At 48.0% G+C, this 24,241-nt stretch overlaps 1 protein-coding gene across 1 annotated transcript in view; it reads left to right on the top strand.

The window, feature by feature from the left end:
• The window catches only part of LOC124716995 (RAC serine/threonine-protein kinase), a 694,752-nt gene that overhangs the window by 264,890 nt on the left and 405,621 nt on the right, over window positions 1-24,241 (top strand). Inside the window, exon 2 of the mRNA XM_047243620.1 lies at window positions 22,498-22,578. Within this exon, the coding sequence (XP_047099576.1) occupies window positions 22,500-22,578 (79 nt within the window). The 5' untranslated portion in view covers window positions 22,498-22,499. The remainder of the gene's footprint in view (window positions 1-22,497; window positions 22,579-24,241) is intronic.

Genomic DNA, 24,241 nt, shown 5'->3' on the forward strand with positions numbered 1-24,241 from the left:
GGAGTTACATTCACATCCGACCATGTCTTTGGGTGCTTCACCTTTGTTGTATTGTATATGCTTCGATGAAAGCCCTCTGCCACGTAAATGAGTGTGCTGGCAGAGCATAATTGTAGGTGTAAATTTTCGGTGGGGAAAGGGCAGAACGGTATGTTGTCTTGAGTAGTGGAAGACAGTCAGCAGGGTGCAGGGGAATGGAAACGAGCTGTACACTCTGTCTGCTTACGGCAGCGTGGTTCCTGACCCGTCAGTTCCCGCCGCCAAGGACCAGAGAGACGTGCGCCCATCCGTTGCGGCTTCCGGGGGGCGGCGTGGGCTGCCCCTCCACCCTTCCGCCTCTTTCCACCCTCATCGCCCACCCTACGCGTCCCGTAGCGTTCTTCACTCCAGAGACAGCCGGATCGGATTTAGAGCGACCGGAAGCGGACCCACTTAAGGAACACTCTCGTTTTCTCTCCGTCTCTCTCGTCGTCGTCCTCCTCCTACACACACACACACACACACACACACACACACACACAGTGAAAAGCTCTACACTCAAGCAGTAGCTGCATCCGCTCACAGTTTGCTGTCTGTACTACTTGTGGCTGTTCAATAAAGGTAACAGTGTTCCGCGCTCCCAAAGGTATTATGCCGCAAATGACCTGTACGGCAAGAAAAAAGGAATATAAGTGAGATAGTGTTAATACTTTCATCCTTCTTTACCTCCTCTGCATTACTGCAGATGACGTGTCACTGAGCACACTTGTACTGTGCATGCACTACACGTGAGGTGCCTAGTTGTTTCCACTGCCCTGTGTGTAATACATAAGTTCTTGTACACTTCACTAACCTACTGTCTTCGTGATGATGATGTCCCCAGCGCAGAAAACAGCACGCAGGTCGTGGATTCTTTTTCTTGAGGCTGAAATTAACTTCGCAAGAAACTGCTGCTACCAATAAACTATAACTCATTTGGGATGCCACTCGCGTTTTTATTCATATAGACACGAGAAACTATTCTTGATCACAACGTATTGAACATATCTTTCCACAGTCGTTATATCTGGCTAAAATAACATGAAATACTTGCTGCCACAGACAACATGTCTGTCTACTGGAACCGTCAGAACTGGAGAATAAAATTACATGAATCAAATACTACTATTACAGACAACATGTCTGTACCTAGCGACGGTCGGAACTGTAGTAAATAAAATTGCATGAAACAAATACTGCTATAACAGACAACATGTCTGTCCCCCGAGACACTTCGCGCGCCAAGCCAGCCAGGCGTGACCCGAACGCCACCGAAGTGCACCGGCGGTAATATCGTCAGTCTTTTGTTTTAGTAATACTTTGATTTTAATAATTTTGAAATTACTGACTGATAGCTGCCTGTTGAGAGATGTTTATTTTAAAAAATGAAGTAATTTGGATGACAGGTTTAATTAATAATAGCAACTAAAGTTTAACGTTTTGGCGCCCTACCGTCGAACACAGCAGCCAGTCACAGAGCAGCAGCACCATGCAGACGGTCTTTCTCACGGGAATGGTACCGAATCTAACATCTGTCACCGGTACCTCATCTCACATTGCGTCATCTCTATGCTTCTTGCATCTCCACTGCCCTGGGAATAGCTTCCTGGAGCCTAATATAATGGCTGAATAAGCCAGAAATATTACACCTGCTATATGGCGGGCCGCATCGAACCAGCCAGAAGACTGATGATGACTCAAAAAAAAAATATTCAGGGGGCGCGACTTCAACGCCCGGTTCCACACGGGAGGTCGGGCAACGACAGTAACCACGAACAGCACAGGTGCACCCTGGTAGTGGTTTGACCAGTGAGGGACGAGTGGAACTCTAATAAATCATCTACGTACTCGCCGATGGTGTGTATGTGTACGGAGTATGTATGCAGTAAGAATAAACGTAAAACACCAAACATAATTTTATGCCAGCGAATAAAACAGTAGAATAGATTAACCACGGAGATTAAAGAGATTACTTACACTATTCATTAAGAAAACCCTTCTTAAGTAGATGTTAAGCAATACTTTCTATACATTGAAGGATTGCTTAGAAAATTTAGTGTTTGGGTTTGGTAAAAAAAGTAACACAACAAACAATAATACGATGGTAATCGCAAAAGTAAGATCTCCTATTTTTTTATAAGTAAATAGACCTGTTTATTTCTACAATGGTTTAATCAGTTTACAGCTTGAACATTTACCTATTTTTCGACATAATCCCCATTTCTGACTATGCATTTTTGTAGACGCTGTGGCAGTTTTTGGATGCCCATGTCATACCAGCTCGCCGCCATGCTGTTCAGAAGGTTCTGAACCTCTTCTTTCACCTCGTCGTCGGAGCTCAATCGGTTTCCGGCCAAATGTTCTTCTAACGTAGGGAACAGGTGGTAGTGACTGCCCGCCAAGTCTGGACTATAGGGTGGGTGGGTGATTATGCTCCACTGAAACTGTTGCAGGAGAGCAACGGTTTGCCGAGCGATGTGTGGGCGAGCGTTGTCATGGAGAATGTGTACGCCCTTGCTCAACATTCCTCTTCTCCGGTTCTCAGTTGCACGTTTGAGTTTTTTCAGAGTCTCACAGTACCTGTCAGCGTTAATTGTGGTCCCAGTGGGCATAAAGTCGACCAAAAATACCCCCTTCCGATCCCAAAAAACGGTCAAGACTTTACCGGCGTGCTGTGTTTGTTTGAATTTCCGCGACTTTGTCGAAGAAGGATGCCGCCAGTGGCGTGATTGTTGCTTGGTCTCAGGTGTAAAGTGGTATGTCCAGGTTTCATCATCCGTAACAGTTGAGTCCAGAACGTTGTCCTTTTCGGCTGCAAAGCGGTGAAGAAATGCGCTGGGAGCATCAACTCGTTGCCGCATGTGGACCTCAGTCAGCATGCATGGCACCCATCTTGCGCACACCTTCCGGTAGTTCAATGTTTCCGTTAAAATTCTGTGAGCGGTGCTTCGGGAACCAACGTGCAGAGATCAACCAGCGTGATCCGCCGATCTTCACGCATGCTTTGCTCAACCTTCAACACTGTCACCTCAGATATTGACGGTCTCCCGCTCCTCTGTTCGTCGTGAATTTCGGTCCGACCAGCTGCAATCTCTCTACACCACTTACGAACATTTTTGACATCCATGCACGATTCACCATACACTTCCGTCAATTGGCGATGGATTTCTATCGGCGCAGTGCCCTTTGCGTTCCAAAACCAAATAACTGCGCGCAATTCGCACTTGGCGGTAACATCCAACGGGAGCTCCATTCTCAACGGCTGCCAAGCCAAGACTGAGCGCCTCAGCGTGGCCTGCGCATGTTCACACACTGCGCGTGAAGCACTCTTCATGACAGTGTGACCAACTGCCACACAAACAGAGTTGTTGTTGTTGTTGTTGTTGTCGTCGTCTTCAGTCCTGATGCAGCGCCTGTGGCAGCAGATGACGGGTGCGAGTGCCTTCGCTAGCAGCACTACATCGTTTGCAGCACCTCCCCTGGGCTGGTGACCACGTTGTTTGGACCCCAGACGACTGGAAAATCTGTGCCCGGTGAGGTGAGCCCCGATTTCAGCTGGTAAGACCTGATGGTAGGGTTCGAGTGCGACGCAGATCCCACGAAGCCATAAACCCTAGCTGTCAACAAGGCAGTGTCCAAGCTAGGGCTGGCTCCATAATGGTGTAGTCTGCGTTAGCATAGAATGGACTGGATCAGTGCTGTTTTTCTGGGGGAACGCTGAGGGATGCGTACCCCTAAACTTTTTCGTTGACAAAGTAATTTTTTTACGATGTTGAGAACTTGGAAGAGTGCCAAAGATTTATTTCACCGACGTAAATTTTTTATTTCATTTTTTGGTGTTGGTAATTGCAATACGAACGAAATCAGTGCAGTTTTTGGTGGGAAAAGCGATGCCATTGAGTGTTTCCAGCATTTCGAAGCTGCAGCAACCGTTCTCGACAACTGAATTGCCGGCAGCCAGGTCGACAAGCGTGTAGTGCCCTCGCCCGCCAATAGTGGGCGACGCTAGTGCTAAACGGAGAAGCGTACGCTCAAAGCCGAGCTATGGATAGATGTCTCTACGGTCCCGGTACCATGATCCTTCGCGATTCATTTCCATCTTTGTTTTGCAGTTCTTCATTCGTTGGCGTTTGCCGTTCCGTTTGCTGTTTCATTTGAGGTGTACTATAGGTCAATTGTAGTGTACGATACCGTTTTCTTTTATTGTTCAGGGGTTGATGGCAATCGCATGCTTCATTTAAGGTGATGTAAACTGAAGTGTTGGATACCAAATACTCTTGTATGTTTGCATGTTTCTCGGTATCGCCTACTTCATTTGAGTTGTAAAGTCAACTGAAGTGGCTGATACTTTTTTTTTTTTTTTTTTTTGTTCGACATGTTGATGACGTCATGGCTAAAAGCAGAAGGGTGGTAATCCCATGCTTCAGTTTCGCTGGATTATATCCAATGTCGGAGTGCCCTCAAACCATTTTTAGAAAAAAAGCACTGGACTGGATCCAATTAATGCACTCCACGTCCCAAGACAACAGTGAAATTCTTATGGATGACAATGCGCCATCTCACCGTGCCATTGCTGCCCGCGGTTGAATTGAAGAACGTGTTGGACGATTCGAGTGAGTGGTTTGGCCACCCATATCGGCCGACTTGAATCCCATAGACCGTTCATGGGACATAATCGAGAGGTCAGTTCGTGCACAAAATCCGTCACTTGCAACACTTTCACAATTATGGATGGCAGTAGAGGCAGCTTGGCTCAGTATTTCTGCAGTTGACTTCCAACGTCTTATTTAGTCCATGCCACGTCGAGTTCCTGAGGAGGTACGGAACAATATCTAGCTGGTATCAATGTCGATAACAGGCAAAAACCGCCGACATTTTCGATTCCCAAAATGGATGAACTGTCTAAATACATGATTAGCTTGGTGCGGAACCCTCAGTGCGGGAGTCCTGTTCGCATTTGGCTAGGTTTTCCCTTGGTTTGCACCGAGCGAGGTGGTGCAGTGGTTAACACACATACACTCCTGGAAATGGAAAAAAGAACACATTGACACCGGTGTGTCAGACCCACCATACTTGCTCCGGACACTGCGAGAGGGCTGTACAAGCAATGATCACACGCACGGCACAGCGGACACAACAGGAACCGCGGTGTTGGCCGTCGAATGGCGCTAGCTGCGCAGCATTTATGCACCGCCGCCGTCAGTGTCAGCCAGTTTGCCGTGGCATACGGAGCTCCATCGCAGTCTTTAACACTGGTAGCATGCCGCGACAGCGTGGACGTGAACCGTATGTGCAGTTGACGGACTTTGAGCGAGGGCGTATAGTGGGCATGCAGGAGGCTGGGTGGACGTACCGCCGAATTGCTCAACACGTGGGGCGTGAGGTCCCCACAGTACATCGATGTTGTCGCCAGTGGTCGGCGGAAGGTGCACGTGCCCGTCGACCTGGGACCGGACCGCAGCGACGCACGGATGCACGCCAAGACCGTAGGATCCTACGCAGTGCCGTAGGGGACCGCACCGCCACTTCCCAGCAAATTAGGGACACTGTTGCTCCTGGGGTATCGGCGAGGACCATTCGCAACCGTCTCCATGAAGCTGGGCTACGGTCCCGCACACCGTTACGCCGTCTTCCGCTCACGCCCCAACATCGTGCAGCCCGCCTCCAGTGGTGTCGCGACAGGCGTGAATGGAGGGACGAATGGAGACGTGTCGTCTTCAACGATGAGAGTCGCTTCTGCCTTGGTGCCAATGATGGTCGTATGCGTGTTTGGCGCCGTGCAGGTGAGCGCCACAATCAGGACTGCATACGACCGAGGCACACAGGGCCAACACCCGCCATCATGGTGTGGGGAGCGATCTCCTACACTGGCCGTACACCACTGGTGATCGTCGAGGGGACACTGAATAGTGCACGGTACATCCAAACCGTCATCGAACCCATCGTTCTACCATTCCTAGACCGGAAAGGGAACTTGCTGTTCCAACAGGACAATGCACGTCCGCATGTATCCCGTGCCACCCAACGTGCTCTAGAAGGTGTAAGGCAACTACCGTGGCCAGCAAGATCTCCGGATCTGTCCCCCATTGAGCATGTTTGGGACTGGATGAAGCGTCGTCTCACGCGGTCTGCACGTCCAGCACGAACGCTGGTCCAACTGAGGCGCCAGGTGGAAATGGCATGGCAAGCCGTTCCACAGGACTACATCCAGCATCTCTACGATCGTCTCCATGGGAGAATAGCAGCCTGCATTGCTGCGAAAGGTGGATATACACTGTACTAGTGCCGACATTGTGCATGCTCTGTTGCCTGTGTCTATGTGCCTGTGGTTCTGTCAGTGTGATCATGTGATGTATCTGACCCCAGGAATGTGTCAATAAAGTTTCCCCTTCCTGGGACAATGAATTCACGGTGTTCTTATTTCAATTTCCAGGAGTGTAGGAGCCGCATTCTGGAGGACGACGGTTCAAACCCCCGTCCGGCCATCCCGATTTAGGTTTTCCGTGATTTCCTTACATCGCTTGAGGTAAATCCCGGGATGGGTCCTGTGAAAGGTCACAGCCGGTTTCCTTCCCCACCCTTCCCAAATCCGAAGAGACCGATGACCTCGCTGTTTGGTCCCCTCCCCCGAATCAACCAACCAACCTTGGTTTACCTTTTCAACGAAATGGGCCACTGTGCAATGTGACGTGTGTTGCATGGCTCCTTGATAGCGCTGCAATTGTAACGGTCCGCAGTGTACGCCCGCCGTGTGGAGACGGTGCTAGTCGTCCGCATCACGTGTGGTCCCGCCGCCCGCAGCTGCGGCGCGCCTCCGCCTCCTCTGACGCTGCTAAATGCGGTCCCAGCGCCGCCGCGACGGCACCATTTATTTCTGGGCCTCCTGTCGCGTTTCCTCCTCCGCTCCTGTCGTCTCGTCTCGCGCTTCGCCAGACCGGCGTGGGCGGCACCCACATACACTTGTTTACAGCCAGGCGCTACCGCACCGCAGCGCTGCGACGGAAGGCACGCGCGAAATTATACAGGCTGTCTCAGATTAGGAGTTGTTCTCCGTAACTTAGAAAATAGTAAATGGAAAGAACAGTTTTGTTCATGAAATCTTGTCGCGTCATAATTCGAGTCATGTCGATATGTTTCGAACAGTTTCCTACTCGTCATCATGAGTCCATTTTCACTCTGCAGCGGAGTGTGCGCTGATATGAAACTTCCTGGCAGATTAAAACTGTGTGCCGGACCGACACTCGAACTCGGGACCTTTGCCTTTCGCGGGCAAGTGCTCTAGCATCTGAGCTACCCAAGCACGACTCTCGCCCCGTCCTCCCAGCTTCACTTCTGCCAGTACCTCGTCTCCTACCTTCCAAACTTTACAGATGCGAAGCCGGGCGCGCTGGCCGTGCGGTTCTAGGCGCTTCAGTCCGGAACCGCGAGACTGCTACGGTCGCAGGTTCGAATCCTGCCTCGGGCATGGATGTGTGTGGTGTCCTTAGGTTAGTTATGTTTAAGTAATTCTAAGTTCTAGGGGAGTGATGACCTCAGATATTAAGTCCCATAGTGATCAGAGCTATTTGAACCATTTCTCCTGCGAAACTTGCAGAACTAGTACTCCAGAAAGAAAGGATATTGCGGAGACATGGCTTAGCCACAGCCTAGGGGATGTTTCCAGCATGAGGTTTTCACTCTGCAACGGATTGTGCGCTGATATGAAACTTCCTGGCAGATTAAAACTGTATGCCGGACCGAGACTCGATCTCGGGACCTTAGCCTTTCGTGGGCAAGTGCTCTACCAACTGAGCTACCCAAGCACGACTCACGCCCCGTCCTCACAGCTTTACTTCTGCCAGTACCAACAGAGTTTTAAGCTGGCAGGAAGTTTCATGTCTGACCTTGCTTGCCTCTCACAGGCGGGAACCAGGAGTTCCAATGAAACTACTACGACGTGTTTGTTGCACATTAAGCTAACAGAATATCGTAAGATTAAATTTTAGCGTGTGAAATTATGACTATAATAAAGTTATGATCGTTCTTTATTGAACAGCCCTCGTAGATTGGTGGTATACTCTATCTTAACAGAAAGCAGGAAATACCTATTTGCCGCTGTTATAATTCTATTCATGAGGTTTGTGCAGAGCCAGGACTCGACGCCCGGACCCCAGGCAACCCCTCCTGTCTCAGAGCTCCGGCCGCGACCTCTCTTCTGGAGGAACGTGATCGGCCCAGCACTGGGTCTGCACGGTCCGGCAGCTATGAAGGAAAGAGCTGGAGATGAAGCCGACACTTCGACTCATGAAACTTCCTGGCAGATTAAAACTGTGTACCGGAACAAGACTCGAACTCGGGAAGTCGGAAATACCTATTTGTTCGCAGGAGAGCTTCTGTAAAGTTTGGAAGGTGGGAGACGAGGTACTGGCAGAAGTAAAGCTGTGAGGACGCGGCGTGAGTCGTGCTTGAGTAGCTCAGATGGTAGAGCACTTGCCCGCGAAAGGCCAAGGTCGCGAGTTCGAGTCTCGGTCCGGCACACAGTTTTAAGCTGCCACGATGTTTCATATCGGCGCACACTCCGTTGCAGAGTGAAAATCTCATTCTGGAAGGTCAGACATGTTCAGTATCGCCTATCGCTGCAATGGAGGTAAATGTAAATGTCGTGTGACTAGGACCTCCCGTCGGGTAGACCGTTCTCCGGGTGCAAGTCTTTCGCTTTGACGCCACTTCGGCGACTTGCGCGTCGATGGGGATGAAATGATGATGATTAGGACAACACAACACCCAGTCCCTGAGCGGAGAAAATCTCCGACCCAGCCGGGAATCGAACCCGGGCCCTTAGGATTGACATTCTGTCGCGCTGACCACTGAGCTACCGGGGACGGACTGCAATGGAGGTAACACGCGAGGAATAGTATGCGGCTTTGAAATTCTGCTTTCGTCTCGACAAATCTTCAGCGGGGGCGTATACAGTGTTACAGGGGGCCTACGGAAAGTCTGTTTTTCCCTACAGCACAGCTCGAAGGTCGTTTAAACTGTTTAAGGAGGGGAGACTATCGATTTCAAAGGAAGGTGGACCCGGTGCTCCAGTTACTGCTCGCACGGAAGAAAACATCGACATTGGTGCTGTGATTGTGAGACAGGATCGACGAATCACCTTAAGATCAGAGACTCACTCGGGAAGCATACCCCAGGCTGTGGCTGTGGTGTCACCGCCAGACACCACAGTTGCTAGGTGGTAGCCTTTAAATCGGCCGCGGTCCGTTAGTATACGGCGGACCCGCGTGTCGCCACTGTCAGTGATAGCAGACCGAGCGCCACCACACGGCAGGTCTAGAGAGACGTCCTGGCACTCGCCCCAGTTGTACAGCCGACGTTCATAGCAATGGTTCACTGACAAATACGCTCTCATTTGCCGAGACGGTAGTTAGCATCGCCTTCAGCTACATTTGCTACGACCTAGCAAGGCGCCGTATTCAATTGATAATTAATATTATGAAGCATGTACCGTAACGAGAGATGTTCTACAATTGTGGATTAAAGTTAAGTATTACATCATCTACGTACTTTATTTGCAATTCTCAAGATATTGTCTTGTTCCAGACCTCACGCCAGTCAGCGTGTAATTAAACGCGTGCATTTCGGCCTCCTCTAGAAACACAGTGTTGGCTCTTCTGCCAACACTACAGTGGCTAAGCCATGTCTCCACAATTTCCTTTCGTCCAGGAATGTTAGTTCTGCAAGGTTCGCAGGAGAGCTTCTGTGAACTATGGAAAGTAGGAGACGAGGCACTGGCGGAAGTAAAGCTGTGAGGACGGAGCGTGAGTCGTGCTTGGGTAGCTCAGATGGTAGAGCACTTGCCCGCGAAAGGCAAAGGTCCCGAGTTCGACTCTCGGTCCGGCACACAGTTTTAATCTGCCAGGAGGTTTCATACCTTTAGATCACTTTCTGAAATACTGAACATTTCATTGGGTGCCACCCACACATTGGTGACAGAAAAATTACACATGACACGTGTTTGTGCGCGATGGGTTCCAAGACTGTTGATTCCAGAACAAAAGGACATTCACGTGGAGGCCTGCATGCAGTTAAAGTTGATGTTAGAGGAAGATCCGGAGTTTCTTGCAAATGTAATCACTGCTGATGAAACTTGGCTACATTAATTTGGTCCTGAGAGCAAACAGCAAAGCTCAGTGTGGAAATCTCCTTCATCACCAACCCCCCAAAAAAGCAAAAGTGGTTGCTTCTTTGCTTCTGCTGGGAAAGTTATGGTCATCTTATTCTTTGATATTCATGGAACGGTGTATCAGCATGTTGTACTTGCACACACAGCAGTAACTGGACAGTACTACAGGAATGTCCTGAAAACATAGCAAGTCCATATCAGGCACAAAATACGACATTTCCGTGAAGCAGGCTGGATGCTGCACCACGATAATGTGCTGCCGCATATTGCCAATGTTGTTGCTGAATATCTTGCATAAATCAACGTGAAGTGTATCCTTCACCCTCCATATAGTCCGGATTTAGCCCCCGTGACTTTTTTCTATTCCCTAACATGAAGAAACGCCTTCGTGCGAGGCATTGTCAATCATCAGAATCAGTGGTGAAGGCTGCGGAGGCGATTTTGAAGGACCTCTCAAAAAATGGTTTCGAGCATGTGTTGGAAGATTGGCAGAAACGCTGGGACAAGTGCATCGCAATCATGGGAGACTACTCTGAGATGGACCACCAAAATTAAGAGGATGAGTAAAGGTATGTTGTCAACAAAAATTATGATTATACTTTATTGAACAGCCCTCATACATTAGCATGTGGTGCGAGCGTTTCGACTCATAGATTGCAGCTAGTGAAGCCAGCCTCATTAGTGAGAAGGGCTCAATGAGCAGTGCTACTAAAGATTAACGAGCGCCTACTGCGCTACCCGAATGATGCTTTATGGCTTATTCTAGGGAGATGCCCAATGGATTTGAAAATTAGGAAAAGGGGACCTTTCACTGCTTGAAGAAAGGCAATCAAATGGAAGTACGAAGGGTGCTTGGAACTAGGCAAAATCGAAAAAGAAGATAAAAGATCGCATTTCCAAAGGATTGGAAAAGGGCACGGGTCATCCCTGTTTTCAAGAAGGGACGTCGAACAGATGTGCAGAACTATAGACCTATATCTCTAACGTCGATCAGTTGTAGAATTTTGGAACACGTATTATGTTCGAGTATAATGACCTTTCTGGAGACTAGAAATCTACTCTGTAGGAATCAGCATGGGTTTCGAAAAAGACGATCGTGTGAAACCCAGCCCGCGGTATTCGTCCACGGGACTCAGAGGGCCATAGAAACTGGTTCCCAGGTAGATGCCGTGTTTCTTGACTTCCGCAAGATGTTCGATACAGTTCCCCACAGCCGTTTAATGAACAAAATAAGAGCATATGGACTATCAGGCCAATTCTGTGATTGGATTGAAGAGTTCCTAGATAACATAACGCAGCATGTCATTCTCAATGGAGAGAAGTCTTCCGAAGTAAGAGTGATTTCAGGTGTGCCGCAGGGGAGTGTCATAGGACCGTTGCTATTCACAATATACATAAGTGACCTTGTGGTTAACATCGGAAGTTCACTGAGGCTTTTTGCGGATGATGCTGTGGTATATCGAGAGGCTGTAACAATGGAAAATTGTACTGAAATGCAGGAGGATCTGCAACGAATTGACGCATGGTGCAGGGAATGGCAAATGAATCTCAATGTAAACAAGTGTAATGTGCTGCGAATACATAGAAAGTAAGATCCCTTATCATTTAGCTACAACATAGCAGGTCAGCAACTGGAAGCAGTTAATTCCATAAATTATCTGGGAGTAGGCATTAGGAGTGATTTAAAATGGAATGATCATATAAAGTTGGTCGTCGGTAAAGCAGCTGCCAGACTGAGAGTCATTGAAAGGATTCTAAGGAAATGCAATCCGAAAACAGAGGAAGTAGGTTACAGTACGCTTGTTCGCCCACTGCTTGAATACTGCTCAGCAGTGTGGGATCCGTACCAGATAGGGTTGATTGAAGATATAGAGAAGATCCAACGGAGAGCAGCGCGCTTCGTTACAGGATCATTTAGTAATCGCGAAAGCGTTACGGAGATGACAGATAAACTCCAGTGGAAGACTCTGCAGGAGAGACGCTCAGTAGCTCGGTACGGACTTTTGTCAAAGTTTCGAGAACATACCTTCACCGAAGAGTCAAGCAGTATATTGCTCCCTCCTACGTATATCTCGCGAAGAGACCATGAGGATAAAATCAGAGAGATTAGAGCCCACACAGAGGCATACCGACAATCTTTCTTTCCACGAACAATACGAGACTGGAATAGAAGGGAGAACCGATAGAGGTACTCAAGGTACTCTCCGCCACACACCGTCAGGTGGCTTGCGGAGTATGCATGTAGATGTAGATGTAGATATTACAAATGTGTTAAAATAAATGAGGCAGTTCAGGCACAGGCAGGAGAACATGCGAATTTCTGCCTAACACCAGGAACAGATTAGAAATGGGATTTCTTAGGTCGTCCAATGGATTGATACAGTATGCCACGTACCTATACAAAATCAGAAGAAGGATCAATGATCACTGGGCCTGCGTCAGTGTGGGGACACAGACCACACATTGTGGAACTCCGCGCTCCATGAAGATGCGGCGGGTATTAAGGGTGTTGGATCGCAAAGCAGCACTAAGGAGCTAGTCGACCTGGCGCATCTTGGGCGATACTGCTGCCGTAGTTTCCAGGAAGGCCAAGGAAGACTTCACGAGGCATTCAACCATAAGTGCCATGCTACTATCCAGGCTAGACAACATAATCTGGAGAGGAAGTAACTGAAGTCAGCGACCACCGAATGAAATAGTGTCCCAAGAAGCTTCATTAGGTTGGTACAAGTGATAATGCAAGTGTGGACTTTAAGGCCTAACAGTGATTGCTGAAATTACACTACTGGCCATTAAAATTGCTACACCAAGAAGAAATGCAGGTGATAAACGTGTATTCATTGGACAAATATATTATACTAGAACTGACATTCACACAATTTGGGTGCATAGATTCTGAGAAATCAGTACCCAGAACAACCACCTCTGGCCGTAATAATGGCCTTGATACACCTGGGCATTGAGTCAAACAGATCTTGGATGGCGTGTACAGGTACAGCTGCCCATGCAGCTTCAACACGATACCACAGTTCATCAAGAGTAATGACTGGTGTATTGTGAAGAGCCAGTTGTTTGGCCACCATTGACCAGACGTTTTCAGTTGGTAACAGATCTGGAGAATGTGCTGGCCAGGGCAGCAGTCGAACATTTTCTGTATCCAGAAAGGCCCGTACAGGACCTGCAACATGTGGTCGTGCATTATTCTGCTGAAATGTAGGGTTTCGCAGGGATCGAATGAAGGGCAGAGCCACGGGTCGTAACACATCTGAAATGTAACGTCCACTGTTCAAAGTGCCGTCAGTGCGAACAAGAGGTGACCGAGACGTGTAACCAATAGCACCTCATACCGTCACGCCGGGTGATACGCCAGTATGGCGATGACGAATATACGCTTCCAATGTGCGTTCACCGCGATGTCGCCAAACACGGATGCGACCATCATCATGCTGTAAACAGAACCTGGATTCATGAGAAAAAACGATGTTTTGCAATTCGTGCACCCAGGTTGGTCGTTGTGTACAACATCGCAGGCGCTCCTATTTGTGATGCAGCGTCAAGGGTAACCGCAGCCTTGGTCTCCGAGCTGATAGTCCGTGCTGCTGCAAACGTCGTCGAACTGTTCGTGCAGACGGTTGTTGTCTTGCAAACGTCCCCATCTGTTGACTCAGGGACCGACACGTGGCTACACGATCCGTTACAGCCATGCAGATAAGATGCCTGTCATCTCAACTGCTAGTGATACGAGGCCGTTGGGATCCAGCACGGCGTTCCGTATTACCCTATTGAACCCACAGATTGCATATTCTGCTAACAGTCATTGGATCTCGACCAACGCGAGCAGCAATGTCGCGATACGATAAACCGCAATCGCGAAAGGCTACAATCCGACCTTAATCAAAGTCGGAAACGTGATGGTACGCATTTCTCCTCCTTACACGAGGCATCACAACAACGTTTCACCAGGCAACGCCGGTCAACTGCTGTTTGTGTATGAGAAATCGGTTGGAAACTTTCCTCATGTCAGCACGTTGTAGGTGTCGCCACCGGCGCCAACGTTGTGTGAATGCTCTGAAAAGCTAATCATTTGCATATCGCAGCATGTTCTTCCTGTCGGTTAAATTTCGCGTCTGTAGCACGTCATCTTCGTGGTGTAGCAATTTTAATTGCCAGTAGTGTACTTGCTGTAGCGATGTGCTGCCCGACGCCCAAGGAGTCCAGCAGACAATGACTGTTGGCCGGTTAGTATGAGGGCGGATCCAGTGGCGCTAGCAACCGTAATCATGACGTGTACTCAGAGTCTGGAATATACAACTAAACATATCAGGAATGCTCCATGCTCTGCCTAGGACAAACGGGCCGAAATTTCAACGCCAGGTGTACAGAGCATATTAAACCCTACACGCAGAACACCAACAAAATAGTCGCACACATACGTAACACAGGATACCCATTTGGGAAAGTAGAGCAAACTGTTGAAGTACTTACCGACTAAATGAAGGACGAAAAATGGATATGTCAGAAGATCTGCAGATACATTCATATTGCAGAAAATATAAAGACAAAATGTTAAACGAAGAACTTGAAAGTGAACCAGTGAATATCTTCAGATGCTTTGAAAATATACTTAAATAAAAATAGTAATAAGGACCATTGTAAAATATATGTAGGGAAATTATAGTCTATATTGTTAAAATAAGTACCCTCTGCACATACTCTTTAGGAGACTTATTATCTCTGTCAACTACTTTCTCTGCCCGGAGATTGGGTTTTTGTGTTTTCATCATCATCATCATCATCATCATCATTTGTGGCGGTGGTTAGAGTTGACGTGGAAAAAACTGGACTGTAACAAATGGGATTTTGTAAGGGCGTTGATGATGGCGCAGTTGAGCACCCCACAAACCAAACAGCATCAACATCTCTCAACTACAACAACTAAAAACATCTTTGTAACTCTTTGTTTTTGTAAGTTATTCTCGATATATACAGCGCACTGAAAGTTTTGTGTGATGTTTAACATGTGTGAGACACTGCAAGTACAAGTTCGTCCATATTTCGCCACTAACTAGATATAAAAATCGATAAGTAACGAAGAATTGCGCGTTTTTTTTGTACATTGCTCTGAAGTCAACAAAACGAAACGGAATCTCACAGATCCAAAACACTACGGAAAAATTTCATATTAAAAAGAGAAAGCACATTTGAAAATGGGAATCATTTCCGAAACGCTTCGAGTAAAATATGAATAAAATAAAATCGTGACTGGCAGGAGGAAAGTTCTTACAAACAAACCCATTGCCAAATGGTTCAAATGGCTCTGAGCACAATGGGACTCAACATCCGAGGTCATCGGTCCCCTAGAACTTAGAACTAATTAAACCTAACTAACCGAAGGACATTATACACATCCATGCCCGAGGCAGGATTCGAACGTGCGACCGTAGCGGTCGCGCGGTTCCAGACTGAAGCGCCTAGAACCGCTCGGCCACATCGGCCGGCAAACCCATTGACAGTGAGGTTGGTATCCCAACACTCTCCGGGGCGTCTACGGACTGGAATCTCATTGACTGGAGTAGAATTGCGTTCTGTGATTAGACCTGCTTCGAACTTAGCTCCGATGACCAGCGGTGTCTGGAGAGGCCGCGAAGCGCAGGGGATACCGAGCTGACATTCGTCCGCCATACGGACCGACAGCCAGGGTTGATGCTCTGGGGTGCCACTTCATTTCATAGCAGGACCACCCTGGTTGTCATTCGCATTAACCTTACAGCACAGCAGTACTCGACGATATTACAGGCCCCGTATTGTTGCCGTTCTCCGCAAGCCTTCCTGGGTTTACATTTGAGCAACACAAGGTCCGCCCACACACGGCGAGAGTTTCTACTGCTTGTCTTTGTGGTTGGCAAACCTTACCTTGGCCAGCAAGGTCGCCGGGTCTTTCCCCAACTGATAACGTTTGAAATTTACGGGCAGGGTCCTCGAAGCAACTCGGGATTTCGACGATCTATCACGCCAATTGGAGACAAGTTGGCATGGTATCTTTCAGGAGGATACTCAACGACTCTATCAATCAGTGTCAAACCGAATAAGGATAAGTGCCAGAGGTCGACCAACGCGTTACTGACTTGTTCATTTTATAAAGCTCTTTCCCTTGAAGAAATCAACCATTTTTTTCTAAAATTGTCTGTAAATGTACTTCACATTTGCCGATTTCCGGCACCATTTGCGTAATGTCTTCCTCGTGCTTCGTTTTTTGTCCTATAGTGTTGTTTTACTTCTCCTTAAATTATTTATCAGCTGTCTGTCTCCATAGATGAGTGGTAGCGTGGCATAACGCCATGCGAGGGGCCCAGCTTTGATTCCCGGCCGGAGCAGAGATTTTCTCCGCATGGGGACCGGTTGTTGTGTTGTCTTCATCATTTCATCCTCATCGACAAGCAAGTCGCAGAAGTGGCAGCAAATAATCAGACTTGCGCCAGGCGACTGGTCTACGCGACAGATCGGCCTAGCAACAAGCAAAGTTCGTATTTATATGCCCTGAAGCGCCAGAGAAACTTGTATAGGCATGCGTACCCAAATACGGAGATATGTAAACAGTCAGAATACCGCGCTGCAATCGCCAACGCCTATATGACAGGTGTCTGGCGCAGTTAATCGGTTACTGCTGATACAATGGCCAGCTATCAAGATTTAAGTGACTTTGAACAAGGTGTTATGGTAGGCGCACGAGCGATGGGGCACAGCATCTCCGAGGTTTCGATGAAGTGGGGATTTTCCCGTACGACCATTTCACGAGTGTACCGTACCAGAAATCCGGAAAAATATGAAATCTCAAGACATGGCTGTGGCTGGAAAAAGATTCTGCAAGAACAGGGCCAACGAAGGTTGAAGAGAATCGTTCAACGTGACATAAGTGCAACACTTCTGCGAAGTGCTGCAGATTTCAATGCTGGGCCATCAACAAGTGCCAGCGCGCGAAGCGTTCAACGAAACGTCATGGATATGGGCTTTGAGAGCTGAAGGTCGAATCGTGTATCGTTGATGATTGCACAACACAAAGCTTTACGCCTCGCCTGAGCTCGTCAACACCGCCATTGGATTGTTGATAACTGGAAACATGTTGCCTGGTCGGACGAATCTCGTTTCAAATTGTATCGAGTGGATGGACCTGTACTGGTATGGAGACAACCTCATGAATATGTGGATTCTGCATGTCAGCAGGGGACTGTTCAAGCTGGTGGAGGCTCTGTAATGGTGTGGGGCGTGCGCAGTTGGAGTGATACGTGACCCCTGATACGTTTAGATACGACTCTGACAGGTGACACCTACGTAAGCATCCTGTCTGATCACCTGCATCCATTCGCGTCCATTGTGCATTTCGAGGGACTTGAACAATTCCAGCAGTACGGTGCGACACCCCACACGCCCAGAATTGCTAGAGAGCGGCTCCAGGTGAGTTTAAATACTTCCGCTGGCCACCAAACTCCCCAGACATGAACATTATTGAGCATATTTGGGATACAAGGCAACGTTCTGTTTAGAAATCTCCACCCCCTCGTACTCCTACTGATTTATCGACAGCCCTGCAGGATTCATGGTGTCAGTTACCTCCAGCACTACTTCAGACATTAGTCTAGTCCAGGCCACGTCGTGTTGCGGCGTTGCTACGGCTCTCGCGGGGTCCCTAAACGATATTAGGCGGGTGTGCCAGTTTCTTTGGGTCTTCAGTGCATATTTCTCAGCTCTGGCATCAGTACTGGTTTCATTGTGTCGATATTAACACCCGTACACATGTTAATAATCCGATCAAATTTCTAGTGGATGTCATTATCTCTGGATGAACTACCTCTTGACCGAAGGACTGAATATTATGCAATGTAGTTCTTTAACCCTAAGCAGAGAGAGAAAAAAGAGAGATAGAGAGAGAGAGAGAGGTTGGTGGTGTGTGTTTTGGACCGGCGCCTCTGCCGTTGGATATGGTCGACCTTGCAGCAGCTAAGCTTTCAACGAAAAGCGTGGCATTTGTTTTACTCTGCTGTCATCTCCTGCACGCGTGGCTGTCTGATGCGAGTTAAGTGCAGAGTGGGAGGGGAGGTGTGGAAGAGAAGAGCAACAGGGCAGCGCGGGGATCGAGACGGAGGGTGGGGGAGGGGAGATCGGTGGTGGGGGGGGGGGGAGTGGGGGGGAGTCTGTGTTTGTCATTCCGGACAGGCCGTTCACCTCTCCAGGCTAGGCGCCTCTGCGCCAACCCCGACACAGCGGCCGCTCTGACTCACTGGCCACGTTATTCACTGCCAACACTCACGGCGTAGCAGCCGCCGCGGATCCAGCTGGGCTTTCGTGGGGTTCGTGACCTCTCCCTCCCCGTCCCCACCCCCACCGTCCCCAAAAAATAAGCTGAAGTGCTGAAATGTTCTTTTCGTCATTTTTCGGAGCGTCCGTGACTTCGCGCGAGACCGCCCTTTCCGCAATGTGCGGCGCGCGAAACAAATGAAGATCTCCCTTAATGAAGATTGTGTAATACGCTGTTGGTAATGTTGCGTTTTCGCTGAAGTAAACTGGCCCGTTACGTGAGACATGATTCCACATCAACGGATGCCTTGTTTTCTGTTTGCAAGTTGGGCTATTTGTAGTTGTTATGTTGACCATCGTGGTAGAACGTTGTATATCACTGAAAATGGTGGATATGGCTGTTGTAAGCTCAAGTCCAGAGGCTAGTATGACCTTAAATAAGAGCATAGAAAGGAAACGTACGTTGTCCTCGATGGTGAGTGTTCATCGGAGGTGAGGGTATCATTGGAGTGCCCCAGGGAAATGTGGTAGGTCCGCTGTTGTTTTCTATCTACATAAATGATGTTCTGGATAGGGTGGATAGCAATGTGCGGCTGTGTGCTGATGATGCTGTGGTGTACGGGAAGCTGTTGTCGTTGAGTGGCTGTAGGAGGGTACAAGATGACTTGGACAGGATTTGTGATTGGTATAAAAAATGGCAGCTAACTCTAAATACAGAAAAATGTAAATTAATGCAGACGAATAGGAAAAAGAATCCCGTAATGTTTGAATACTCCATTAGTAGTGTAGTACTTGACACAGTCACGTCGATTAAATATTTGGGCGTAACATTGCAGAGCGACATGAAGTGGGACAAGCATGTAATGGCAGTTGTGGGGAAGGCGGATGGTCGTCTTCGGTTCATTGGTAGAATTTTGGGAAGATGTGGTTCATCTGTAAAGGAGACAGCTTGTAAAACACTAATACGACCTATTCTTGAGTACTGCTCGAGCGTTTGGGATCCCTATGAGGTCGGATGGAGGGACGACATAGAAGCAATTCAGAGGTGGGCAGCTAGATTTGTTACTGGTAGGTTTGATCATCACGCGAGTGTTACGGAAATGCTTCAGGAACTCGGGTGGGAGTCTCTGGAGGAAAGGAGGCGTTCTTTTCGTGAATCGCTACTGAGGAAATTTAGAGAACCAGCATTTGAGGCTGACTGCAGTACAATTTTACTGCCGCCAACTTATATTTCGCGGAAAGACCACAAACAAAAGATAAGAGAGATTAGGCCTCGTACAGAGGCATATAGGCAGTCATTTTTCCCTCGTTCTGTTTGGGAGTGGAACAGGGAGAGAAGATGCTAGTTGTGGTACGAGGTACCCTCCGCCACGCACCGTATGGTGGATTGCGGAGTATGTATGTAGATGTAGGTGTAGATGTAGAAACTAAAAATAAGCCAAACTTCGCCCGAACAAGCCATGAAGGTTGAACGGTACCGACCGGCCGCCGTGTCATCCTCAGGCCACAGGCGTCACTGGATGCGGATATAGAGGGTCATGTGGTCAGCAGACAGCTCTCCCGGCCGTATGTCAGCTTACGAGACCGGAGCCGCTACTTCTCAATCAAGTAGCTCCTCAGTTTGCCTCACAAGGGCTGAGTGCACCCCGCTTGCCACAGCTCTCGGCAGACCGGTTGGTCACCCATCCAAGTGCTAGCCCAGCCCAACAGCCCTTAACCTCGGTGATCCGACGGGAACCGATTTCACCACTGCGGCAAGGCCGTTGGCATAGAAAGGAAACTAGATGCATCAAATTTTCAACCAGGATATTAAGAACAGTAGGAGGATGAGCGGAAAATCTTACACAGTGTGAATGTTAATGAAAACGACAAACTACAGGGATAGATTTCTCGCTGGAAATGGAGGAGAAAAGGTCCTGTGACCATCTTTGCTTCTGTAGAAGGTGCTGACGAGTCATTTCCTGTGGCCACGTGGCGTGTGTGCCTTGCGTGTTGGCAGGCTGTGTGATTCACGAAGCGAAGCAGAAAAAATGGTACGGTATTAATATCGGGACGAAGCCGAGATGCTGTTTGTGTGTGGCCAAGCAGATGGTAACGGTCGAGAAGTACGCTCGCAGACACCAACCACGTCACACAACATATTAAGACGTTTTTGGGCGTTTGTGTGATCATGAGGCTTCAGTCAAACGAATGGGCTGTCTGCGCATGTACCAGATCTGGAGGACCGGGGTCCACGGGGTATTGGGATGAATCCTGGTACTGACAAGGGAACCTCCCCATCGCACCCCCCTCAGATTTAGTTATAAGTTGGCACAGTGGAGAGACCTTGAAAAACTGAACACAGATCAATTGAGAAAACAGGAAGAAGTTGTGTGGAACTGTGAAAAAATAAGCAAAACATACAAACTGAGTAGTCAATGGGCCACATAAGCAACATAACGGACTATGTGAGATTAGGAGCGCCGTGGTCCCGTGGTAGCGTGAGCGACTGCAGAACCAGAGGTCCTTGGTTCAAGTCTTCCCTCGACTGAAAATTTTACTTTCTTTATTTTTGCATAGTTATTATCTGTCCGTTCGTTCATTGACATCTCTGTTCACTGTAATAAGTTTAGTGTCTGTGTTTTGCGACCGCATCGCAAAACCGTGCTATTAGTAGACGAAAGGACGTGCCTCTCCAATGGGAACAGAAAACATTTGTCGCAAGGTCATAGGTCAACCGATTCCTCCACAGGAAAACACATCTGATATATTCTATACGACACTGGTGACGGCATGTGCGTCACATGACAGGATATATGTTGTCGACCCACCTAACTTGTACACTTGGCGAATGGGTAAAAAGATTCTTCTACCTTGCCCGATTTAGGTTTTCTTGTGGATGTGATAATCACTCCCAAAAAAGTGATGAAAACATAAGAGTTTGTCACATAAACTGAAAATAAAAAACTAAACTTTTTCACTCGATGGAAGATTTGAACCTAGGACCTTTCGTTCCGCAGCTACTCACGTTACCACGAGACCACGGCGCTGCTGCGTTCTTATCGTCCTTAATGTTGCCTATCTTCCCTTGAACTACTCAGTTTGTATATTTTGCTTATTTTTCACAGTTCCACACAACTTCTTCCTGTTTTCTCAATTGATCTGTGTTCAGTTTTTCAAGGCCTATCCACTGTGCCAACTTATAACTAAATCTGAGTGGGGTGCGATGGGGAGGTTCCCTTGACAGAAGAAGCCAAGTACAAGCTCCAGGCAAGTGGTCCGCCAGCATGGTGTAAGCGAAAGAGTACGATAATCCATGATGAGTCACGAGAACGCGCGCATTGCAGTCCATAGAGGCCGCTTTGAACATCTATTGTGACATAGATGCGATGGAGCATAGGTTCGTCGTACGTCCCACATTGATTTCTGCAGTTATTGCACGCAGTGTTGCTTGTCTGTTAGCACTGACAGTTCTACGTGAACGCCGCTGCTCTTGGTCGTTAAGTGAAAGCCGTCGCCCATTGCATTGGTCGTAGTGGGAGGTAATGCCTGGAATTCGGTATTCTTGGCATGCTCTTGACACTGTGGATCTCGGAATATTGAATTACGGAACGATTTTCGAAATGGAATGTCTCATGCGTCTGTCTCCAACTACCATTTCGCGTTGAAAGTCTTTTAATTCCCGTCGTGCGGTTCTAATGACGTAGAAAACCTTTTCGCAAGAATCGCCTGAGTACCAATGACAGCTGCGCCAATGCACTGCCCTTTGATAACCTTGTGTACGCGATACTACTGCCATCTCTACATATGTGCATACCTGTATCCCATGACTTTTGTCAGCTCAGTGTAAGTGTAACGGTAAGTGGTTGAGTTGTTCATTTTTCGGGTACGGCTCTTGGATGCACAAGAAGTCGAACCCCATTTCTCGCAACCTCTCTCTAAGTTCGGACATTAGAAATTTTGGAGGTTAATGCGACGGCAATTTTGTTTATAAGTCATGCTAATGGTCCGTCCCTAACGCCAGCGTGTGCCGTGTGTTGCAGACATGGCGGAGGTGTCGCCGCCTCCATCTTCGGCGCCCACCACAGCCAACATCGTCAAGGAGGGGTGGCTCTTCAAGAGGGGTGAGTACCTGTACCGTCGCCTATCACTTTCAGGGTAATGACAACACCTGGCAAGAGGGCGTGTGGTGGAGCGATGCTATCGTAGCAGTGCGGGAGATTGCCTTTCCCTAAACAAATCATAAAACTTGTTTGATACTTAATATGTTGCGTAAAATGTGAGTTTTTCCACGCCACAAATAACGTACGCCATCGACGATTCAGTTTATTGCTGAAGCAGATAAGACGTCGTAAGAATTGTTCCGCCAGATAAAAAAAATAAAAAATAAAAAACACAGAAGCGAACATTTTGAAATGTAGTATCGAAGGGCGTTGGTAATTAGGTGGGCTGATAAGATTTGAAATGAGGATATTCACCTCACGATAGGCGTGGAGAGAAACATCTGCCAATGATAGTCATATGTTGGGACATCAGGGAATAGCTTCCACGTTGCTAGAGATAGTATAGAGTGTAAAAAGTGCAGGGTGTTCCACTCAACCTCCCTGATTTCAAGGACCCAGGAAAAAAAAACGCAGTAGATATGACAATGAAAAATGCACCACATTGTAGAGCGTCTCAGACTTCACATTCCCGCGTCAGAAGTGCCAAGTATCGTCGCCAGAGTGCAGCATGGTCGCATGAAGTGAAAACGGCAACTCCACAGCAGCGCGCGCAAGCAGTAGTGTGGCTTGCAGAAACAAAATCGCCGATTACTGGGCAAAGAAATTATCGTCGTGTGTATGAATGTGATACATCTGATGTGAAAACAATTAAGGAATAGTATACAAAGTTTCTGGCAACAGGAAGTGTTCTGAAACATTCTGGCGGTGCACGTTACGGAGTTTCAGAAGAGACAGTGGAGGACGTCAGACAGACGTTTCTCAGAACCCTACGTAAGTCAATTCGTCAAGCATATAGGCATCTTGATGTACCTCGATCAACATTGCATCGTGTGGTTCACCAGCGTCTTTATATGTGTGCTTACAAAGTGCGAATTGTGCAACATCTGACGCCGAACGACAACCCGCACCGACAATTTGCTGCGGATATGTTACAGCCTGTTGATATGGATGCCAGCTTCCTGGAAAGACGTTTATTCTCAGATGAGGCAACCTTTCATCTATCAGGAATAGTTAATAGGCACAATGTTCGGATTTGGGGTTTGCAAATTCGCACATTGTCATTGAACATGTTCGTGATAGCCCTAAACTAAACGTCTGGTGCTGGCCAATGCACGACAGGATTGTTGGGCCGTTCTTTGCGGAACAAACCGTGAATGGGTTTGTGTCTGGACATGTTGGAGCAGCTCGTGTAGCCTCATATACAAGACTTGCAACCCAACACCATTTTTCAAGAAAATGGAGCTCCGTCGCATTGGTCAACGGCTGTTCGCAAGTTCCTGGATAGGAAATTTCCCAATCGTCGAATCGAACGCGGAGGATCCATTGCCTGGCTACCACGTTCATCCGACATTACGCCGCTTGATTTCTTCGTGTGGGGATTCGTGAAGAATCGCGTGTATGCCACCTAAGTGGACGATATTCCTACGTTGCGACATTGTATCACTAATGCGATTGCTACAATAACAGAGGAAATGTCAAAGAGAACTTGGCAATAAATTGAATGTAGACTGGATATTCGTCGTGCTACAAATGGTTCACATGTAGAGGCGTATTGATGATAAAT

The sequence above is a fragment of the Schistocerca piceifrons genome, chromosome 9, assembly GCF_021461385.2.
Source record: "Schistocerca piceifrons isolate TAMUIC-IGC-003096 chromosome 9, iqSchPice1.1, whole genome shotgun sequence".
Taxonomy (NCBI): domain Eukaryota; kingdom Metazoa; phylum Arthropoda; class Insecta; order Orthoptera; family Acrididae; genus Schistocerca; species Schistocerca piceifrons.